Source organism: Acipenser ruthenus, chromosome 3 (assembly GCF_902713425.1).
Source record: "Acipenser ruthenus chromosome 3, fAciRut3.2 maternal haplotype, whole genome shotgun sequence".
Lineage (NCBI taxonomy): Eukaryota > Metazoa > Chordata > Actinopteri > Acipenseriformes > Acipenseridae > Acipenser > Acipenser ruthenus.
In genome coordinates this window covers 58,848,548-58,870,696 of record NC_081191.1, presented here as the reverse complement: position 1 = coordinate 58,870,696, position 22,149 = coordinate 58,848,548, and the positions used below count along the sequence as shown (strand labels likewise).

Below are 22,149 nucleotides of genomic sequence, written 5' to 3'. Positions count from 1 at the left end.
TAATATGTAATTCAGGGCAAGAGCATGAAGGGCTTTTAAAGTTAGTTCATATTGTGTGCTGAACATAAATATTTTAAATTGTAATTGCTTGTAAGCTAATTTTGCGCTGCTCCGCTTTCCATAACTTTGATCCAAAATACTATTTTCAAAAGCCTTTGTTAACTCGGAGCAATCCCTTCCTCTGCTGTGCCTGTGCTCCTGTGCATCTCATTATCTTAGTGCTTCTGTTGCAGAGGTCCAATTTACAAACTGAAAAGAACAGCAAAAAAGATTTACTTTATGGTGGTGTAATGAGGAGCAAGCTATAAAACAGGATTATCAATGTAAATCAGTGTGGACTGTCCACATTGGCTTTCTATTCAATTGATAAATCACAAACTGCACTTTTTAAATTCATGAATTTAATTTCACCATTTTCAGAATTAGCTACTACAGGATATTAGCGGGAAGCTGGAATGTTTTGTTAAAACATGGGCTGGGTTTCCATGGAAAATTAGACATAAGTCTCACCATTTTCTCACGCTATTTTGGTTGTACCTTTCAATTAATTTATAGGAGGCTGTGTGGTCCGCTGGTTAAAGAAAGGGGCTTGTAACCATGAGGTCCCCGGTTCAAATCCTGACTCACTCACTGACTCATTGTGTGACCCTGAGCAAGTCACTTAACCTCCTTGTGCTTCGTCTTTTGGGTGAGATGTTGTTGTAAGTGACTCTGCAGCTGATGCAAAGTTCACACACCCTAGTCTCTGTTAGTCGCCTTGGAGAAAGGCATCTGCTAAATAAACAAATAATAATAATCATGAAGCCCTTCAATCATGGTGAGGTGGAGTCGACAGAGGAATGGATCCGCCTGAAGGCTTTACCATTGCTGCAGACGGACCAGGACAACTTCCTCACCTCCCTCTAGGACCAAGGTTGGTGCCTCGCTGATGAAGCCCAGACACTATACAGTGTGCTGCCCCTGTCAGGGTGAGATGGAGTTGCCACCTGCACTAAAGAAGAAGGGGAAGAAGCCGGTGTGAGATCCAGAGCCCACGAGGGGGGAGCCTGAGCGTCCAGCGCCACTGGGAGAAGCCCTGCTGTCTCAAGTACCACCGTTGCTACTGCCAGAATACCTTGCACCCCTGCCAACTACACGGCAGGAAAGCCGCTTGGAAGTCTACCTCCGCCTTCTCGAGGTCTTGAGTTGGTGTCCTGCCTGCGGGGAGTGTGGGCACCTCAACTGCCCCCTCCAGGAGGAGGGGGAGGAGGAACAGCGACCGGAGTGCCCCAAACTGAGGTCAGTATTGCCGCTGCCTCCACCACCAGAGGGAGACTAACCACTGCTCCAGCTTCCACCTCCCAAGGGTCAGGTCCTGCCATCGCCTCCCGAGGGACTGCCTGGGGATGGCAAGCCTGCACTGCCTGGGGATACCAAGCCCACACCGCCCCGGGATGCCATGCCCGCACCGCCCAGGTATGCCAAGCCCGTACTGCCCAGGGACGCCAAGCCAGCACCACCCTGGGATGCCTGTTCGACACCACTCAAGACGAGTACACTTAGTCCAGCAGTGTCGAGGGAGAATGGTCAGCGACGTTTGTCTGCTGTGCTGTGAAAGGCAAACAAAAACGCAAGACAGAGAGCAAACTCATGGCTTGTGTTTAAATAGGAGTTTAACAGGTGTTATTGGTAGGAAGGAAATAAGGGGGGAGGAGCCCTCGCATCATGCCCCCCAAATCACACACGTTTACATTAATGATGACTTTTGGAATGACCGCAGGAAATTGTATACTCATTAAATACAGTGCACTGTCGATAGCAGGAGTAGCGAGCCACTTCCTGTATTGAACTTTATCTTGGAGCATTTCCCAGTCTTCCCTCTCCATTGCTGAGTGAGATTGGAATCCTGCACCACTGAAACAGAAGGCACTAGAAAGCAGTCACTTTCAGCAATAGATCAATTTCTTTTTTTGAAAGGAAGAGAGCCAGGAAGGACATTGTCAAACATGTGAATGTAAATAATACCAACAAAGCAGGAATTTACTGAACTGTAACTGGATCTATTATTTGTTTTATCCTTGATTACCTCACAATGTGCCCTTTAAGAATGAAACGCAATGGCTGCATTAACTGTATTAAGAAACTGCTATAGAACCTTCGTAAGATAGTATTTCATTGATCACCGCATCACTCCTGCACCTGTGCACTGCAAACCAGTTTGCCACAGTCCTTTAAAAATCTGAGGTATTGTGATATATTAGACCTTTCTGGTCATGTTCTGCTACATGACCACATCATCAGCACTAAAACTGAACTGCTCAACATTTCTTCTCCTGTCATGAACAGTTTTCTGACTGCTCCTGGCCTTTTCTAATTGTTCTGCAGCTAGACCTAAAATCATTGAAAATAATTGAAATTCAGTAATGGAATTCAGTATGTATAATTATTTTAAAACACAGCTCTTTTATATGTGGTAGTTTATTGTAAGATTTTTGTTTTTCAAGTAACCAAAAAATAGCGAAGACAAAGTGAAATAAAACTGACATAAGAGAAGAGCAAGCAATGGTTATGAAGTTGCATTGCTTATTGCTTATGAGACTACAAAAAACGTCACATTGTTCTACCTTATCACTGCCAAGTTGGATTTAAGAACAATGGGCATTAAAGTAGTGCTTATTAAAGTAGTATTCATTAAAGTAGTGCTCATTAAAGTAATGCTCATTAAAGTAGTGCTCATTAAAAGTAGTGCTCATTAAAGCAGTACTCATTAAAGCATTGCTCATTAAAGTAGTGCTCATTAAAGTAGTGCTCATTAAAATAATACTCATTAAATTAGTGCTCATTAAAGTAGTGCTCATTAAAGCAGTGCTCAGTAAAGCAGTACTCAGTAAAGCAGTGCTCATTAAAGTAGTGCTCATTAAATTAGTGCTCATTAAAATAATACTCATTAAAGTAGTGCTCATTAAAGTAGTGCTCATTAAAATAATACTCATTAAATTAGTGCTCATTAAAGTAGTGCTCATTAAAGCAGTGCTCAGTAAAGCAGTACTCATTAAAGCAGTGCTCATTAAAGTAGTGCTCATTAAAGTAGTGCTTATTAAAATAATACTCATTAAATTAGTGCTCATTAAAGTAGTGCTCATTAAAGCAGTGCTCAGTAAAGCAGTACTCATTAAAGCAGTGCTCATTAAAGTAGTGCTCATTAAAGTAGTGCTTATTAAAATAATACTCATTAAATTAGTGCTCATTAAAGTAGTGCTCATTAAAGTAGTGCTCATTAAAATAATACTTATTAAAGTAATACTCATTAAAGTGAGTGGCTCATCCAGTAAAGGCGCTCCGCGCGGAGTGCAGGATGTGCCCTATAGCCTGGAGATCGCAGGTTCCAATCCAGGCTATGTCACAGCCGACCGTGACCGGGAGTTCCTAGGGGGCGGCGCACAATTGGCTGAGCGCTGCCCGGGTAGGAAGGGCTTAGGTCGGCAGGGGAATCCACGGCTCACCGCGCATCAGCGACCCCTGTGGCCGATAGGGCGCCTGTGGCTCTGCAGTGGAGCCGCCAGATCTGTGTTGACCTCCGGCACTATAGGTCTGGTGGCATTGCTGTGGATCTGCAGTGCGAAAAATGACGGCTTGGCAGGAGCACGTTTCGGAGGACGCGTGTTCCAGCCTCCGTTTCCCGAGTCGGTGGGGGGGTTGTGAGCGGTGAGCCAAGGATACAGATAATAATTGGGCATGCTAAATTGGGGTGAAAAACCGGGGTAAAATAATTGGCGACGACTAAATTTAAAAAAATAAAAAAAATAAAAATACTAGTAGTGCTTATTAAAGTAGTGCTCATTAAAGCAGTACTCATTAAAGCAGTACTCATTAAAGTAGTGCTCATTAAAGTAGTGCTCATTAAAGCAGTACTCATTAAAGTAGTGCTCATTAAAGTAGTGTTCATTAAAGTAGTGCTCATTAAAATAATACTCATTAAATTAGTGCTCATTAAAGTAGTGCTCATTAAAGCAGTGCTCAGCAGCCAAATGGAAATAAGAATAATGGGAATAGCTATGTTGTGTATAATTTGTAAACGTCATTTAAAATTGTGCATTTTGTTATGCAGAATGTACATTTATTTAGAGCACATCACATATAAAATGCTGAAATCGGTCGGCACAGACTAAAAAAAATTCAAAAATAAATAAAAATTTAACTTCACTAATTTACCCACTTTCGGGGGGATGTTTTGCCACAGCTTACTATAATGTGCATTTTGCAGTCTTTTTTTGGTTAAAAAGAAAAAGAATACCATAAGCCATCTAAGTATATTGTTTTTGTCTATTTTACGGTATATACAATTATAGACTATAAATAAATATGTCTGAAGTGCCATTTGTGTTAGCTCTATTAAACATATATACCATGTATGTAACACTTCATTATATATTTAAGTTTTGAAAATTACGATGAACTCCCCAGCCCAACACACAATTTATTTATAGTTAATTATTCAGTGAATTCCTGTAATGATGCATTTTCTCTGTTACTTTGTGCTCGCCTACGCAATAAATAAACTCAACATGATTAAAAGTAGCCACCAAACACTTATATTATTATAAGAACATGTTATATGCATACAAACGTGTGAAGGTGAAAGTGTACATTGTACATAAAGTGTGGGGGGAGTCTGACAACATTAAATACGATGATCTCGATCACATTCCTGGTGGATCTGTGTGTCCTTGATGCCTGTTCTTCGTTCTTGTGTGGATTAGACACAGGTGTTAAAAGCCAAGGACGCATTGCAAATCCACAATCACCTTAGAAACTTTATAGTAATATCTAATATGCCGTTTTCTATACCAACATTTCAGTTGTATAATTAAAATAAAATCTATAGTAGAGGTCAGTTGTCATATAATGTACGTATACAGAATTCAAATAGGCTACAGTTGCATTGATAATTTCTTGGTAGTAACATTACACTTCGTGCAAATAACGGTATATCATTTTAGCAATACAACAAACATTCCGTAAGGTTACAAATGTTTAAAACAAGTGAATAAATCTCATTCATAACCACGAGTATAGAAAAGGCTAAAATATTTTCATAACTACAAACATTTAATTATTTAGGTTGTCTGTAAGAAATTGACTCTGCTCCTGTACAATCTCTCTCTCTCTGTGTCGTCAGCTGCGGTCTGTCAGATTTCTGTTTCAAGGTGAGTTATATACTGTTTCGTTAATTAAAACCCTCCTTGTGGCAGGGTGGCTGGGCGGTGACGTCACGACAGAAACAGGAACTTAAAAATACTGACACCAAACTGCAGTTTCCAAATAATAAAGATGCGGCGCGCCGTTTTTATTAACAAAAATAAATAAAATATTCAAACAAAACACTGTGCTCACAGAGCAAAATAAAACAGTAAACAAAAATAATCACCAACACAAAATAATAAATACAGGTCAGGGTGGGCAGTCACTGTCACTGTTCCTGTATATATTTTTTAAGTTTCGTTTTTTCTCTCTCCTCGCTCTCTATGCTCCTCTTGTACACCCACCCCGAGTGCAGCGAGCTGCAGGCTTTTATATCATGGCCGAGGGGTTTATTCTATTACCCCTCAGCCACAATCTGCACGGGTACAATTATTATGCGTGACTGCCAGCTAATTCAATAATAACTAGCTGACAGTCACGCATTCCCACGAGTTGTTTTTAAAACAAAAACAAAACACACGGCGCTTCGCCGTCAATAAATACAACTACAATAAATCATAGAAAAACAAATACAAAACAATAATCTGCACAGGGGCGGAGGGGGAAACCCTGTTCTAAAAATAACTCCTGATAAATGATGACAATTAACACGGATTTGCTTTTAAATTCCCATGCAAACAAAATAAATAGTCGCAAGAAGCACTGCTCGTTAAGATATTAACATTATTTCGGAAATCAACATAATTTCGGAAATCACATTAGGATGATTATTTAACAATGAAATAGGCAAAACGACCGCTTGAACATGACAAAATCAATGCTACATACCGATTTCTTGATTATCATTTATGACCTTTTGAAAATCCTGCAGATATTCTCATGCATTACACCCGTTGAGATCCTTTCCTTAATACCATACCTTTTTTTTTAACATAACAGCTAATTTAGATATTCCAGTTATTTGGAACTACTTTACAACTTGTTCTTAGATCTGCACCATCAAAACCTAATTTAAAGCATTCCATTGGATCTCTTAACTATCTCATGCTTATTAAAAGGTAGCTGATGTCTGTAATAGTGATGTACATGTACCTTTGGTACTAGACAGGCAACATACTCTGTTTAAACTTGGATCACAATAATAATGCAGTTGGAAAAGTGACCACACATGTTTGTATTGCTTGTGTTTTACTTTCAATCCCTAGATTTTGAGATGACAATGCAGTTGTATGGAATAATGTAATCAGTTCTGAAGACTAATAGCAATTTGTAGATATAGCAGTAACATAGTTTTCTAAATTTGTTTGCTCAGGTTGCTACTCATGATGGGGGTGCTGTTCTGCTGTGGGGCTGGTTTCTTCATTCGGAGGAGAATATACCCCTCCCATCTAACAGATGAGCCTTCATTAAATGTGTCTTTCACCAGACAGCCTATGAACATCATGACGGGTAAGTGAGACATTGTTGTTTCAGGATTATAATATCAAGTCTCTCATAACATGCAGAGATAAAAGTGCCTGGGGTAAAACGTGGATAGGCTATGCTAGCCTTGGTCACAGAAACAATTTCACAGCGATGTTCTTATGTATCTGTACACTGGGATTTAACTTTTAAAGCTGGAGTAGTTCAGTGGATTCAGTAAATGCCATACCAATTAAATTGTGTAAGATATTAGAATTCCCATTGAAAGGGATCTCTGAATGGCTCACCTGGTAAAACTGCAACCACTTGGTGTCAGGGGGACACAGGCACTCATCCTGGCTGTGCCCAATTGCACAGCCTTGGATACGGATCTGAGGCGCATTAGCCCTGGCACTCCAGTGGGTAGGGGAGGCACTTCTGGGACCTGGGGCCTGGTGAAGTCAAGCAGGGCTGGCCTTCCTGCAGTATCTCACCAACATCTGCTGCTGAACTCCTTGGTGTGAAGAGGCGATTGGTTTTGCAGTTGGATCGGAGGAGGACGTCCACTGACCATCAGTTTCCCAGGGTTGTGGGGAGATGCTTTGGTGAGGGAATATAACTTAACAGTAAAATAAATGGAAACTCTAAATAAAAAAGTAGATAATCTCAGTGAGATCTCAGTGTTCCCTAGAAAAAATGTCAGATAAAGAGTGGACAGAGACATTTATCTATTACTGAATGCATATCATAGGCGCTATTAAATGCAAATGTGTTATTGTTACAAAACACGTGTTTGGATATTTACTGAATGAAAAACATTTTTTTATTAAAAAACAGATTATAGTAATTACTGTAATTATAAAACAGAATCTCTGATGATATTAATCAGCCCCTAAGTATTATTATTATAGTCAGCGACCCTGTGGCAATGTGCCCCGCCCCTGTGTGTATTTTTGTGTTTTATGTTGTATGTAGTGTTTTAATGTTGGTGTATTGTAGTTGGTACACAGGATATAATGTGGGTAATGAGCACGAGTGTTTAAAATGTATAATTGTATTTAGGCACGGGGATTGCACTTCACTTCACGTGCATTTAAAGTATGTAATAATATGCCAGCATGGGGTTGTACAGAATTAGGGATTCAAGTGAATAGTTAATTAGTAATTGAATCCCGGCACAACAGTATATATAGATGCACAAAAGCACTCACACGGGGTTGTGTGTTCAGTGAGTGGAGAACGGGTGTGGAGAGGAGAAAATAAAACATAAAGTAAATATAAGTTGCTGGGACTCATCGTGTCTGTTCGTCCACTGTTTGTTTAAGTGTTAGTCCGTTTTGTTTGTCTATTTATTTTGGCCGCAAGTGCCGTGTCCTGTTTTCTGTTTTGTTCAACCTTTTTATTTTCTGTGTGTTATTAAAACACTGAGCGCAACAGCGTCTCAGATTCACTCACCACTACTGTCTGTCTGTGTACTCCTTTCTGGTCTGACGTCATCACTAGAGCTAGCCTGTCACAGCCCCCCACTGGGTTTGACAGGTTGCAACACAGTGGTCTACTCTTTACAGTGAAGAGACTCACTTCCTAATACCTCGTAGCCTCTTAAAAACACTAAACAATTAGCATAAAAGGACAATGCAGTCGATCACACAGTCCAAGGCATATGCCTTTCTAGCCAAACTATTTGAGATGTAAGTACATTTAGCAAATCAACTTTTATACAGGCGATTGTTAATTAAAAAATGCCTTTTCCTCATGTTACTTAATGAGAGTTTTTTTTTCGTAAACTATCACAGTGGATTTCTGAGAATAATTGAATAATTATGCTAATTAGGATCTAATTAGATGCATTTGGTCTATTCGTTGATAATAAATACTGTTTTTTACCTTGTAAATACCTATAACAACTGACTGAGAATACTAAGTTAAATTAACCAAATCGAAATAAAACTACTTTTGACATAATGATCTTCTGAGAATGTTCCCCATTGTGTTCAAAGTAGTGGATTTTCAGTCTCAGTATAATAAATACAATATCATCTTCAGCCTACAGCAGTTTGAGTGAAGAATTAAAAATTGACATGATAGACCAGCACATTTTATCTCTGCCTGTCAAAGAAACTAAATTTTCAGATTTTAATAAGCCAGTAGCACTTCATTAATTAAAAGGAAATGAAGCAAATAAACGCAAAAATAAACGAAAAAAAACATCAGCTTGTTTTGACGAGAGCAATTCAATTAACCAACTGAGAAAATATGTTCTGTCAAAAAGGCTGTCACTCCATGCCACATGTCTTCATTCATAAAGCAGCCCTGAGTCATATAATCCCATCTCTAATGATTGCAGGGGCGTTTTGTAAACTGGATGATAATGGAAACATAAAAACAGCTAAAAATAATCATGTTTTTGTGCAACAAAAAATTCTGGAGATCATCAGTGTTCATTAGTAATGGAGAAGAGATGAAGATGATGGAAAGGGATGCTGCTTCTTATTCATTTCCAAAGAGCCAGTCAATAACAAGAGCAGCTCAGGAGTGTGTGTGCGGGTGTTTGTGTCTAACACAAGCAGTGGGAACTGTAAAGGTTTTTGTCCAGTTCAGACGAGTAGAAAGCCTGGACTAGTCAATGAAAGCTTCATATTATTACCAGACCAGGCTCCAAAATATATTGCAAAAAAGTAGAAAGAAGCCAGCACTCCTTATAGAATAACTTTTTTTATTTAAAGAAAAATAATAATGGCAGAAACCCAGCAAATGCGTTGCGGCAAAAAGCCTTCATCAGTGCATAGACCCTCTTTTATAAACTTAACGACAAACAGGTGTTATTTTTTTAAAAAGCGTGAAAATGCAATACCAGTTAATCTGTTAAAGCGTATTTAGTGAAAACAATTTCCTAATGATATAATGACAACAACATTAAATCACATTCAACTAACACTTTTGAAGATCTTTATATTTTGTTTTACAGATAAAACATATATTGAATAATTAGATAGAAAATCCAAACCATTGTTACAGAACATCCAATAGGAGAATCATTAATCAAATATTAAAACAGTCTCAATAACTATTATTAAAGTGTCAGTAAATATCACACAAAACTATTAGATTCCAGTTTGGAAACTGTAGCTGTACATCTGCTTGTAAACATGTCAAAAATGAAAATAAAAAATAAAAGAAATTACAGAAACACTGATAAGAACAATTCTTCATTCATACTAAATGGTGCCTCAGTTTTAAGTGTGTGAATCCAATAAGCTTCTTTTTGTAGCAATAATTTAGATTGATCTCCACGCCTTCTAGGATTATTAACCATTTCAATGCCCAGAAATCTGAGAGAGAAAACTTCATGATTGTGTTCATTAAAGTGTCTTGCAACAGGTGAACGTTGATCTCCATTACGTATTGCACTCTTATGTTCATTAAGTCTAGTTTTTAATTATCTAGTGGTTTTACCTACGTAACATAGCCCACAAGGACATTTCAACATATAAACAGCGTATTTAGTCATACATGTAATACGTGCCTTAACATAATATTTCTTACCAGTATGAGAATGAGTAAAAGAACCACCTTTAATCATAGCATTACAGTTTGCACAATTGTGACAAGGAAAATTCCCAGATGGATTGCGGGACATAAAATGTTGTGGGGGTACATGTGCATCAGCTCTCACCAGCTGGTCTCTCAGATTTCTGGGCCTTTTATAAGCATAAAGAGGAGAATGTGTAAATAAATGACCCACTTTGGGATCACTTGTCAATATATACCAATGGGAATTGACAATATTTTTAACTTGATGAGAAATTGAAGAAAAGGTGGTTTAATCTTAGGCATCAACAATGTTTCTCTCAAAAGGGATTTAACCTTATCATAAGATTGCATCTTTGTATCCCTTAGCTCGAAACCTGTCATATAATTCTTTGGCATGAACCGCAAACTCATTTTCTGAATCGCATATTTGTTGAATCCTTAATAGTTGGTGTATGAAAACTCTTTGCATTCAACAAATTATTTATATCTGTGTCTTCCTTGTACAAAGTAGTAGTTAAACATGAACCAAATTTTGAAACTAATACATCAAGAAAATAAATAGATGTCTCACTAGAGTTTAGATTAAAAGAGATGGAGGGTAATCTACTGTTAATATATCTCAAAAAATCTTTTAATTCATCTGCATTACCATGCCAAATGAAAAAAAACAAAAACATCATCAATATATTTTAGCCAATTAGAGGTAAAAGATTTAAATGGGTTACCATTATAGACATAGTCTAATTCAAACTTTCCCATAAATAAATTGGCATAGTTGGGAGCCATCGTCAAATCCATAGCTCTACCTTGAATCTGTAAGTAATAATTATTCTCAAAAAGAAAATAATGGCAGCCAACTGTGTCAAAAAAGAATTGGGTAAATTATCCTGTTATTGAGCGGCCAAAGAATGATCATAACCAACAAACCCAACCATGTGGAATATTCGTATATAGACTAGATATATCCATAGTACATAAAATATCAGTATTAGAAACCCCCACACTTTTAATGTGAAAATGAGTAGTGTCTCTGATATAAGAAGGCAATTGTTGTGCAAAAGGTTTAATAAAATAATCAACAAATTGGGAAATTAGTTCAAAAAATGAATTGTTTCCAGCTACGATAGGTCGACGAGATGGATTAACTATATCTTTATGTATTTTTGGTAATTTATAAAACACAGCTCGTTTTGGATGAAGTTGTAGTAAAAAATCAAATTAATTTTTATTTAACCAATTATTTTTCTTACTGTCCTCTAGAACCTCCAAAATCTCTTTTGAAAATCTAACAGTGGGATCAGTTTGTAATGGTAAATAAAATGTAGTGTCACTTAGTTGTTTAAGAATTTAATTCCAATAATATTGAACATCTTGCACAACAATCGCCCCTGCCTTATCAGCAGGTTTAATGAATGGCAGAATCATTCATTAAATCATTAAGTGCTTGTTGCTCTGATGCAGAAAGGCTAGAATACATTTTTAAACGTGAACAAAACAAAAAAAATAGTATCTCTTGCCATTAAACAACAAAAAGTATCAACTGAGGAGCTGAGAGCACTAGGTGGCATAAAGCTACTTTTAGGTTTAAAAATCTTTCGTTCTTGTGAAGTTGCATATATATAAGATTTCTGAGCAAAGAAAGATTTAAGTCTGATAGATCTAAAAAACATAAAAAAAATCTAATCCAGTTGAAAATGAATCAGCCGATTTAGATGGGATAAAAGATAAACCTAAGTACAGATTCTTGATCATGGAAAACATTAGTACCTGATAGATTAACAATCAGTGTTAAGTCCTCCTTGCTCCTCGTCTTCCTCTTTGATTTCTTTGTACATCTTTTCCAAGTTCTGCATTGCGAGACCTTGTCGCAGGGGGGTGCCCCCGTTGGCTTTGTCCTAAAAACATCTCCATGGTCCGAGTCGATTCCAGAGCCACTGGACATTGAATTTCCACTGTAGGATGTAGTGCATCGTCGGTCAGAGTTTTGAGGGAATTTAGAATACCTGCAAGTAGTGGGTCCTTTAAGCCATGGATATACTCGATCCTCCTTATAATCAAGAGTATCATGTCGATATTTTCTAAGTTTCATTTGTTGAATTTCAGATTGATAATTTTCAATTAGAGTGTTACAATGTTCCTCAATTTCTTGAAGTTTGGAGGAGTCATATTTCTCGGTGACTTTTCATTGTAATGTCGTAATTTCATGCCTAGTAAGTGTCAGCTCTGTGTTAACATATTCAATAATAAGGAGAATCAGATCCAGGGAACATTTGTTGAGGATCTCGCACCATTTTTTGCAAAAATCCTCATATGATTTTCCCAAAGTCGGTTCTTTGTTCATCCTTAGAACTCTCTGTATTCTATATTGTGAAATGTATTTTTCCTCAGTCAAACATAATTTGGGGTCTCAAAAAGCCATTTTCCAAATCATACCAAATAGATTTTTGAAACCCAATACATTTTGGTTGCAGGTCTATATGTTTACTATTTGGATCATAACATGAAAGCAAAGCAGACACGACTAACTAAAATCTATTAGCTTGGATTTTAAAGTAATGTAGCTAGCAAAATAATTCTTAAAATCTTAGTCAGTGACATCACTACCCGAATACACAAGCAGAAACATGACTTACTGCCGAGGAAAGACGAACTAAAATGTTACTGCCCGATCTCGAATCATCCATGACATACAGGCAGCCATTTTCAAAGAAGTGTCATTAGCTTCCTGAGGAATTCATAGAGAACTTTTACAATTTCAGCGTTTCTAACAAACAGTACCAGCTTGGACAGATCGGAAATGCTGATCAGACCCCCATATTTTTCAACATGCCAAGCAATACCACAGTTCACAAATTGGGAGAAAAACAGGCGTGAGTAATCACGACTGTAAATGAGAAGCAGCACATAACTGTAATGCTCTGTGTGATAGCAGACGGCCGCAAACTGCCTCCAAATGTGTAATTGAGGTTGTATCTTTGTAGATGCAGATTTATTTGATGGTTTTTTTCCCCTCAAATTTAGGGTGAGAAATTTGGTCTTAAATTCGAGGGTGTCTTAAATTCAAAGGATATAGTACTTTATAACGTGATCAGTCCTTTTTGAGTCATTCCACTTAAAATCAGTGAATTTGTTCACATTTTATTTTTAACTCTATAAGATTTTTTATAGCACAGATCATTTTTTAAATGTAAGGAGTAAGGGTTTCCCGATTTCATAACTGTTAAAAAATTTAAATTGGAGGCTTATGCAGCCATTTTAAATATAACAGGAAGTCCAATCAGTCCAATATTCTGACATTTTAAAAAGTGTACCAATCTTTTAACATCTGTGTTCATTTTTGAACAGTTGTTGATATTGAATAACCCTTTTTAAAAGATATATTACAAAATATATTACATTAATAATAATGCAAAACAATGTAGCAAAGTAAATTACAGTATTAAAGGCAAAAGCCACTGCAGTGACGGAATGGGACTGTATCAGATAAACCATCTTAAGAACGTAAGCCCATTCTGTGACAGGTTTAATTTACTACTTGATTAAATCATTGAAGACAACATTTTGTAGCAATGTATTAAAAAAAAGAAATGGATCAGAATTAGCAACATGAAGGATGAAACATTGATGAAGTACAGTGCTCCCCCTTTATAAGACAGTCCTTTACACTGTGGAACAAGTTATAAGGCGGTACGGTCATGGCTCCTATTTGCCCCATAATGCCATTACACTAACACTAGTATTCTTGTTATAAGGCAGAACACAAACAGCGCAGTCTCTTAACTATGACTTACGGTTATAAAGGGGGAGCAGTGTATTTAATAGTTTCACCTCACCTAAAACAGGAGGGGTATGTGTACACAATTATGCAGGCTGTATTACCTTCTTTGGGAGCATAGCACCTTTTCTTGTCATGTTTATACTGATACTATATGTTTCAACATTTGAGAATTTGAGGACATTAGCAAACAACTAATCAAATGAACAATTACTTCCTACAGAGATACTGTGAGAACACTCATCTGAACATACTGTATAGAAGTCATGATTCAATTTTTAGCTTAACCAATTGTGATGCAACTATTTGTATGGGCAGTCCTCTGTTCTGATCTGTATATTTGTCTGAATTTGATTAAATGATGCATGAGTATGTGTTATAATGCGCAATTCTAAATACAGTGTATGTAGTTGTAGGTTATTGTTTACTTTTTACACTGTGTCCAAGTAAAGACACAAGGTCATTTACCAGTTAACTTGCCTCTCAAGGCCCTACAGCTGCCAGTAATTGACTATGACCAGCTTGGGCACGTTCCCTGACTCTTTTCTTTGTTTCAGTTTTGATTTATGTCCGACTCCCTCAGATAGGATTTATCTTTGCCATGTAGTTGTTTGTGAGCACTGTAAACAGACCAAATAACCAAGGTTCAGTGAACAGGCTTGATGGGCTGCTTTAGAGTGTGTTCTGAATTGTCAGTTTTAGACTAATAGTCCCCATGGGGGTATATGTTTAATGGCAATTTGCCCTAAAAGCATTGTTATTCCTGCAGTTGATGCTTGCTGGCATTCACTTAATGGTTCACTGAGATTCAAGTATCAGATAGCAGGTGGGTGCATACTGGCTATAGTTTGATTATTCAGCTCAGAATGTGTCAACCTTCACTTTATTTATTGTTATTATTATTTATTTATTTATTTATTTTTTAATTTAGTAGTTGCCAATTATTTTTTATTATTTTCTCCCAATTATTTAGAATGGCCAATTATTTTTTAGGCTCAGCTCACCGCTACCACCCCTGCACTGACTCGGGAGGGTGAAGACGAACACACGCTGTCCTCTGAAGCGTGTGCCGTCAGCCGACCGCTTTTTTTCACACTGCGGACTCACCATGCAGCCACCCAAGAGCTACAGCGTCGGAGGACAACACAGCTCTCGGGCAGTTTACAGGCAAGCCCGCAGGCGCCCAGCCAGCCTACAGGGGTCGCTGGGGCGCGGTGAGCAGAGGACACCCTGGCCGACCTAACCCTCCCTCCCCCCGGGCAACGCTCGGCAAATTGTGTGCCACTCCCTTGGAGCTCCCATCCACGGTCGGCTGTGGAATAGCCTGGACCTGACCCGGCGACGTCCAGGCTATAGAGCGCATCCTGCACTCCACGAGGAGCGCCTTTACTGGATGCGCCACTCGGGAGCCCCCTGGACAACATTCACTTTAACAGCCTGGTTTAATAGCCTATAATTCCTGACTAAGGGGCTACCCCCCATTTGTTGTTGAGACCCACATTTATAGGTGAATCGCCAGTTAATGCTTAAGTAAGCTTGGTGTTATCCAGTGATTTTTAGTCCTCAGATCTTCACATTTATAATATTGTAAGCCACTGCAGTTCAAAATAATTGCCACATCCTTGTTACCCAAGACTGCTCATAATAATTTTTTCATTGGTTTCTAAATAGATATTTTGACTGCTATAGAATGTTACTGTTCTTTTCATGTAAATTTCAAAGTTAAATCAACCTTAATTGGTTACCAATTTTAAAATAATGATAATAATATAAGGGTAATTAAGTGTTAATATATTTATATTTGACATAAAATGTATAAATATCAAATATTTCAATATTCTGTCTGCACTCAAATATTTATTTGAATATATTAATATATATTTTGTCTTCAAACAAATAATAATTTGAAATGTATTTAAATAGTGGAAAAACTTTTCAAATAATTTTCAAATTTTAAGGTTAAGTAGTTTTCGGGCCAATTATCGGCACCCTGCTCACAAGCAGCAGCCACAGACTTGAGCCTCTACAAGACAGCAGCCCTAGGGATTTGCTGCCAGAGGTCATGGGTCTGTTCTGTCAGGCTCACCTGGATTATTGGTGATCATGCACCATGGACACTTGTATGATTACCACCATCAGGGCCGGTTACTCTGCAGTTTCGATTCAGCCCCCCTTCGCAACAACGGTCATGAACCCTCAAGACACTGTATTAGTGTCTCAGGAGGTATCGGCCCTACTCCATAAACAGGCAATTTCAATTGTTCACCCTCTCAGCGAGAGAGAAGGGTTTTATTCAAGGTACTGGTGCCAAAGCAGGATGGCGGCCTCAAATCAATCCTTGACCTCAGACAGCTCAGTCTGTACTTGAGAGTACAAAGGTTCAAGATGCTGACAATGCAACAGCTGTTGCAGTCAGTAAGGTCAGGCAACTGGTTCACTACAGTGGACCTTAAGGATGCCTACTTTCATATCCCTATAAGACCCGGCCACAGGAGGTACTTGCGGTTCACCTTTCAAGGCACCGTGTACGGGTTTTGTGTACTGCCATTCAGCCTCTCGCTAGCTCCAAGCACTTTTTCAAAGTACATTGATATTATATTGGCCGCTGTCACAAAGACGGCCAGAGTGGGTGGCGTCAGACCAGAGAGGAATATACAGACAGAGACGGTGGTGATGATGAGCTGAGTGCAATGGCTGCACTCAGCGTTTATTAACAAATAAAAAGGTTTAACAGTACAAAACAGGACACAGCACTACACGCCAAAATAAAAAGACAAACAAAACGGACTAACATTAAACAAACGGTGCACGGAGAGACAAACAAACACGGTGAGTACAAACACTTCTAGATATTATTTTTACTACTTTTACGTTCTCCTTCTCTCTCACCCGTTCTCCACTCTCGAACACCCAACCCTGAGTGCAAGAAATGTGCGTCTATATATACTATTGTGCTGGGATTCAATTACTAATTAATTATTCACTTGAATCCCAGCACGTGAATTAATTCTGTGCAACCCCGTGCTCACATATTACATTTAACCAGCACGTGAAGTGATTTGTGCCCTCCTCGTGCCTACATACAAATCTACACTTTTTAAATATACGTGAAACACAGACCCGTTTATATCCCGTGTACCAATCTATACACCAACATTAACATACGCACGCATACATACACAAAACACACAAATGCACACAGGGGCGGGGCACTTTGCCACATATACCCCCCCTTGTGCGCAGCACACATGGCCTCAACGGCCACCTCCCCCCTTAAAAACCCAGCAGTCCAGGACAAAGTCTCGGGGTGGGAAGGGAGGCTTCAGTGGGCCCTTGGCTGGCAATGCTGTCAGCACCCCTGCCGGTAGTGGCACGGCTGACAGCCTGTTGGTCCCGTCCTGCAGCGAAAAAGCTGCGGGGGCAGGTGGTCCCCCGACCTCCCCCTTCTTCATAGCCGGCAGCTCCCTCCTGTGGGGCTCCAGCCACAAGAACTCCTGCAGCGAAACTGCTGCTGGGGAAAGTGGTCTCCAGACCTCCTCCCCCTTCTTCGTGGCCGGCAGCTCCCCTTTCTGGGGCTCCGGCCACCGTACTCCCTGCGGAGGTACAGGCAGCAGAGGCAGCTCCTGCTCCTCTGCTCCGGGCGGTGGCAGAGGCAGCTCCAGCTCCTCTGCTCCTGGCGGTGGTGGAGGCAGAGGCAGCTCCAGCTCCTCTGCTCCTGGCGGTGGTGGAGGCAGAGGCAGCTCCAGCTCCTCTGCTCCTTGCGGTGGTGGTGGCGGAGGCAGAGGCAGCTCCTGCTCCTCTGCTCCTTGCGGTGGTGGTGGCGGAGGCAGAGGCAGCTCCTGCTCCTCTGCTCCTGGAGGTGGTGGTGGCGGAGGCAGAGGCAGCTCCTGCTCCTCTGCTCCTGGAGGTGGTGGAGGTAGAGGCAGCTCCAGCTCCTCTGCTCCTGGCGGTGCTGGCTCCCTCTGCTGTGGCGGCTGGGCATGTGCACGCCGTGCTGCCTTCAGCAGCATAGCGAGAGGCTGCTGGGGGACACCAGCATCCTGCCCTTCTCCCCCCCAAAAATTTTCAGGGGGTTGAGCCTGTAACTCCTCCCCTTCTGGCTCTTGGGGCTGAACCAGCAGGCATTTTCCCTCTGCTGGTGGCTTGGGTCCCAGGGCTGTGGAAGCCCCGACTTGCCTCCCTTTGGGCTGTGGACGCCCCGACTCCTCCCTGTTAGGCTGTGGACGCCCCGACTCCTCCCTGTTGGGCTGTGGACGCCCCGACTCCTCCCTGTTGGGCTGTGGACGCCCCGACTCCTCCCTGTTGGGCTGTGGACGTTCGGGCTCCCCCCACTCAGGCGTAGGACGTTCGGGCTCCTCCCACTCAGGCGTAGGACGTTCGGGCTCCTCCCACTCAGGCGTAGGACGTTCGGGCTCCTCCCACTCAGGCGTAGGACATTCGGGCTCCTTCCGCTTGGGCTCCTCCCATTTGGGCTGTGGATGCTCAGGCTCCTCCCATTTGGGCTGTGGAGGCAAAACCAGCAGGCATTCACCCTCTGCTGGTGGAGATGGGGACAGCAGGTACTCACCCTCTGCTGGTGGAGATGGGGACAGCAGGTACTCACCCGCTGCTGGTGGAGATGGGGACAGCAGGTACTCCTCTGCTGGTGGTCCTGCTACCTGGGCTGCTGTTCCATTTATGGTTGCCTCCAGGTAGTTGAGGACAAACTCCACACCCTCCTCCAAGGTGTTTGGGGTGTGTTCCTGCTGATATGCCTCCCATCTCTCACTGTCCATCATCCACAGGACCCGGACGACTATGGGCAGAGACTGGGCCTCCAGCCCAGCATTCTCCAGCAACCAGCCCCGCAGTTTGATGGCGTCTTCTGCCATTGACTTTTTTTCCTTTTTTTTTTTTTTTTTTTTTAAACAAAACCCCTCCTGGTCTGACGCTTGGAGGCACGGCTATCCCACGATGACACCACGTGTCACAAAGACGGCCAGAGTGGGTGGCGTCAGACCAGAGAGGAATATACAGACAGAGACGGTGGTGATGATGAGCTGAGTGCAATGGCTGCACTCAGCGTTTATTAACAAATAAAAAGGTTTAACAGTACAAAACAGGACACGGCACTACACGCCAAAATAAAAAGACAAACAAAACGGACTAACATTAAACAAACGGTGCACGGAGAGACAAACAAACACGGTGAGTACAAACACTTCTAGATATTATTTTTACTACTTTTACGTTCTCCTTCTCTCTCACCCGTTCTCCACTCTCGAACACCCAACCCTGAGTGCAAGAAATGTGCGTCTATATATACTATTGTGCTGGGATTCAATTACTAATTAATTATTCACTTGAATCCCAGCACGTGAATTAATTCTGTGCAACCCCGTGCTCACATATTACATTTAACCAGCACGTGAAGTGATTTGTGCCCTCCTCGTGCCTACATACAAATCTACACTTTTTAAATATACGTGAAACACAGACCCGTTTATATCCCGTGTACCAATCTATACACCAACATTAACATACGCACGCATACATACACAAAACACACAAATGCACACAGGGGCGGGGCACTTTGCCACAGCCGCTCTGAAAGTAAAAGGCATCATAGTGATCAAATACCTGGATGACTGGCTGATATGTGCCGAGTCACCAGGACAGGAAGTGTTACACACGGGACTGGTCACCAACCACCTCCAATGGTTAGGCATCATGGTGAACCAGTTGAAAAACTAAGCCTCAGTTCCGGAAACATGATCGCCAATCTTTAGCAGCAGCATCCCAGATCCTCCCCTTAGGGTTCTTACGCATGTGCCCTCTACAAGCCTGGTTCAACCATAGGGTCCGACACCCTGTCTTAGAATGCCACCACTTACTCACAGTGTCTCATCACTATATGGAGGCTCTCTCGTGGTAGAAGCAACTAGCTCATCTGTGCTTGGGCACAGCCCCTGGCCGGTGTCACGAGGAGAGAGGTGGTGACTACAGATGCTTCCAACCTAGGTCAAGTCACTGTCTGGAACGGCTTGGGGGTACAAGGAGTGTGGGAACCCCCATGGGAGGGTCTCCACATAAATGTTTTGGAGCTGCGGGCAGTTCATCTGGCCCTGCAGCAATTTTTCCGAGAGATATAAAGGAGATGTGTTGATCTGTACAGACACAACATGCATCAACCACCACAGGGGTCTCTCAGTCTCAATCGTGTTGCCCAGGAGCTTTTACTATGGGTTCATAAACACTTGCTTTCAGTAAAAGCAGTTCACCTGCCAGGGGCGAGGAACTGGGCGGTGGACCTCTTCTCCAGAAGGGGCCCCCCACAGTTCGGAATGGCGACTTCACCCAGAGGTTCGGCTGGGCGTTATTCCAGGGGGCAGCAGACCTGAACAAAAAATGGCACTGAGCCTTATGCGTCATTCGTATTTATCTCCTGGGGGAGGAGACAACGTCTGATGCATACAGGGCTCTTAAAGGAGCAGCTTTGATGTAAGTGCTCAGGTCATTTGGGCTATAAGAGATTATATCCCATTAAGTAATTCAGGGAACCAGGGTTATGATAATAACCTAATGTTTTTGGTCATCAAAATGATTGTACAGTTTGGTTCCTTTGCTGATCGTTTAGGACTAAATCTATCCTCACATTTCCAAACGTTTTTTTCAATGATATCTTGTTCTGGATATGAGCCCCAGATTTTTCATGTTTCCCCAGAGCATTCGGTGAATTGTAAGATCGCTGTAAATGGTCCTTGTCCAAACATTCACATGTAGAAAATAATAAACACAGGAAAGAATCATTCCTTGCTGACAGCACACCCACATCTTATCTTACATACACAGCACACCCACAGCACACACACAGCACACCCACATCTTATCTTACATACCAGTAGTTGGAAATGACCATGTGAGTTTCTGGCCCTTTCTCTGGTGCAATTATCTAAGATCTGGTGTAGGCCTTCCTTTCTGATTATACCATTTTTTTCTTGAAGTGACACCTTTTCAAAATGTCTTCTGAACTAATACTGCTGGTTCAATAGTAGCAGTTTACAAAATAAATAGATTGTTTTAAAGGACCATTGTGGATATCTACGGTTATTATTCACTAGAGCTGGGTTTATAGTAGAGACATGCCTGCAACTACTTCATCCTCACCCTTACGAAAAAGCTGGCCCTTCCACTCAGGTACCTTCACATCCAGACAGGTGTATTGCCACTTCTCAAACCCCTGTCTGCCCAAAGTTGCTTTATCTACCTATCATCCAAACAGTACATAAGAACATAAGAAATTCTAGAACGAGAAAAGGCCATTCGGCCTACCTATGCTCGCTCGCTATGGTGCCAGTGTGGTCCGTTAGCACTCAGGAGAGGAAAAACAAAAAAACCCTAACCGTGTTAGTAGGGGAAATGAAACTTCTGGGAATCCATGGCTAAATTGACTGCTTTTCCTCCAGGTGGCTAGCTAAAGGTCACAGAGAGGGTTATATACCGTATTGTTCATGACAGCATCCAGTCTATTCTTGAAGGATCCCAGTCTCTGCATCAACAGCTCAGTCTGGCAGTCTGTTCCAATGGTTCACCACCCTTTCCGTGAAAAGGCTCCTTCTCTCCTCGGTTCTGAATATGCCCTTCTTCATCTTCCACCCATGGCCCCTGGTAATGTTCTCTGTCACTTGTGAAAAATAATTTTCATCAGTTACTTTGTTAAACCCCTTGGCAATTTTAAATACCTCTATTAAGTCGCCTCTGGCTCTCCTTTCTAGGCTATACAGATTCAGGTCTTTTAGTCTTTCATATGACATACCCTTCAAAACTGGAATTAATCATGTTGCTCTCTGCTGTACTCTCTCCAATGCCTCAATGGCTTTCTTATGATATGGGGACCAGAACTCTACAGTATTCTAGGTGTGGTTGTACCAGTGCATTGTATAATATAACTTCTCTAGATTTGAATTCAACTGTCTTGGCTATATAACCTATCATTCTATTTACCTTTCTTATAGCTTCTCCACACTGTCTAGTTAGCATAAGAGACTCATCCACTACTACCCCCAAGTCCTTTTCATACAGAGCTTCCTCTATTTCGTTACTATTCATGCTGTACTTGCCTCTCATGTTTTTGCACCCTATGTGTACGACTTTACATTTATTCACATTAAATTTAATCTGCCATGTGTCAGACCAAGCTTGATCTTGTCTAAATCTCCTTGTATTATTAAAGTTAATTATTGGGAGTTGGCTACTCCTCCCAGTTTTGTGTCGTCTGC

At 41.0% G+C, this 22,149-nt stretch overlaps 1 protein-coding gene across 3 annotated transcripts in view; it reads left to right on the top strand.

Moving 5' to 3' along the window:
• The window catches only part of vopp1b (VOPP1 WW domain binding protein b), a 94,801-nt gene that overhangs the window by 68,551 nt on the left and 4,101 nt on the right, over positions 1–22,149 (top strand). For all 3 annotated transcript variants that reach the window (XM_034059189.3, XM_034059188.3, XM_059014427.1), the window contains exon 4: positions 6,494–6,630. In XM_034059189.3, the coding sequence (XP_033915080.3) occupies positions 6,494–6,630 (137 nt within the window). The remainder of the gene's footprint in view (positions 1–6,493; positions 6,631–22,149) is intronic.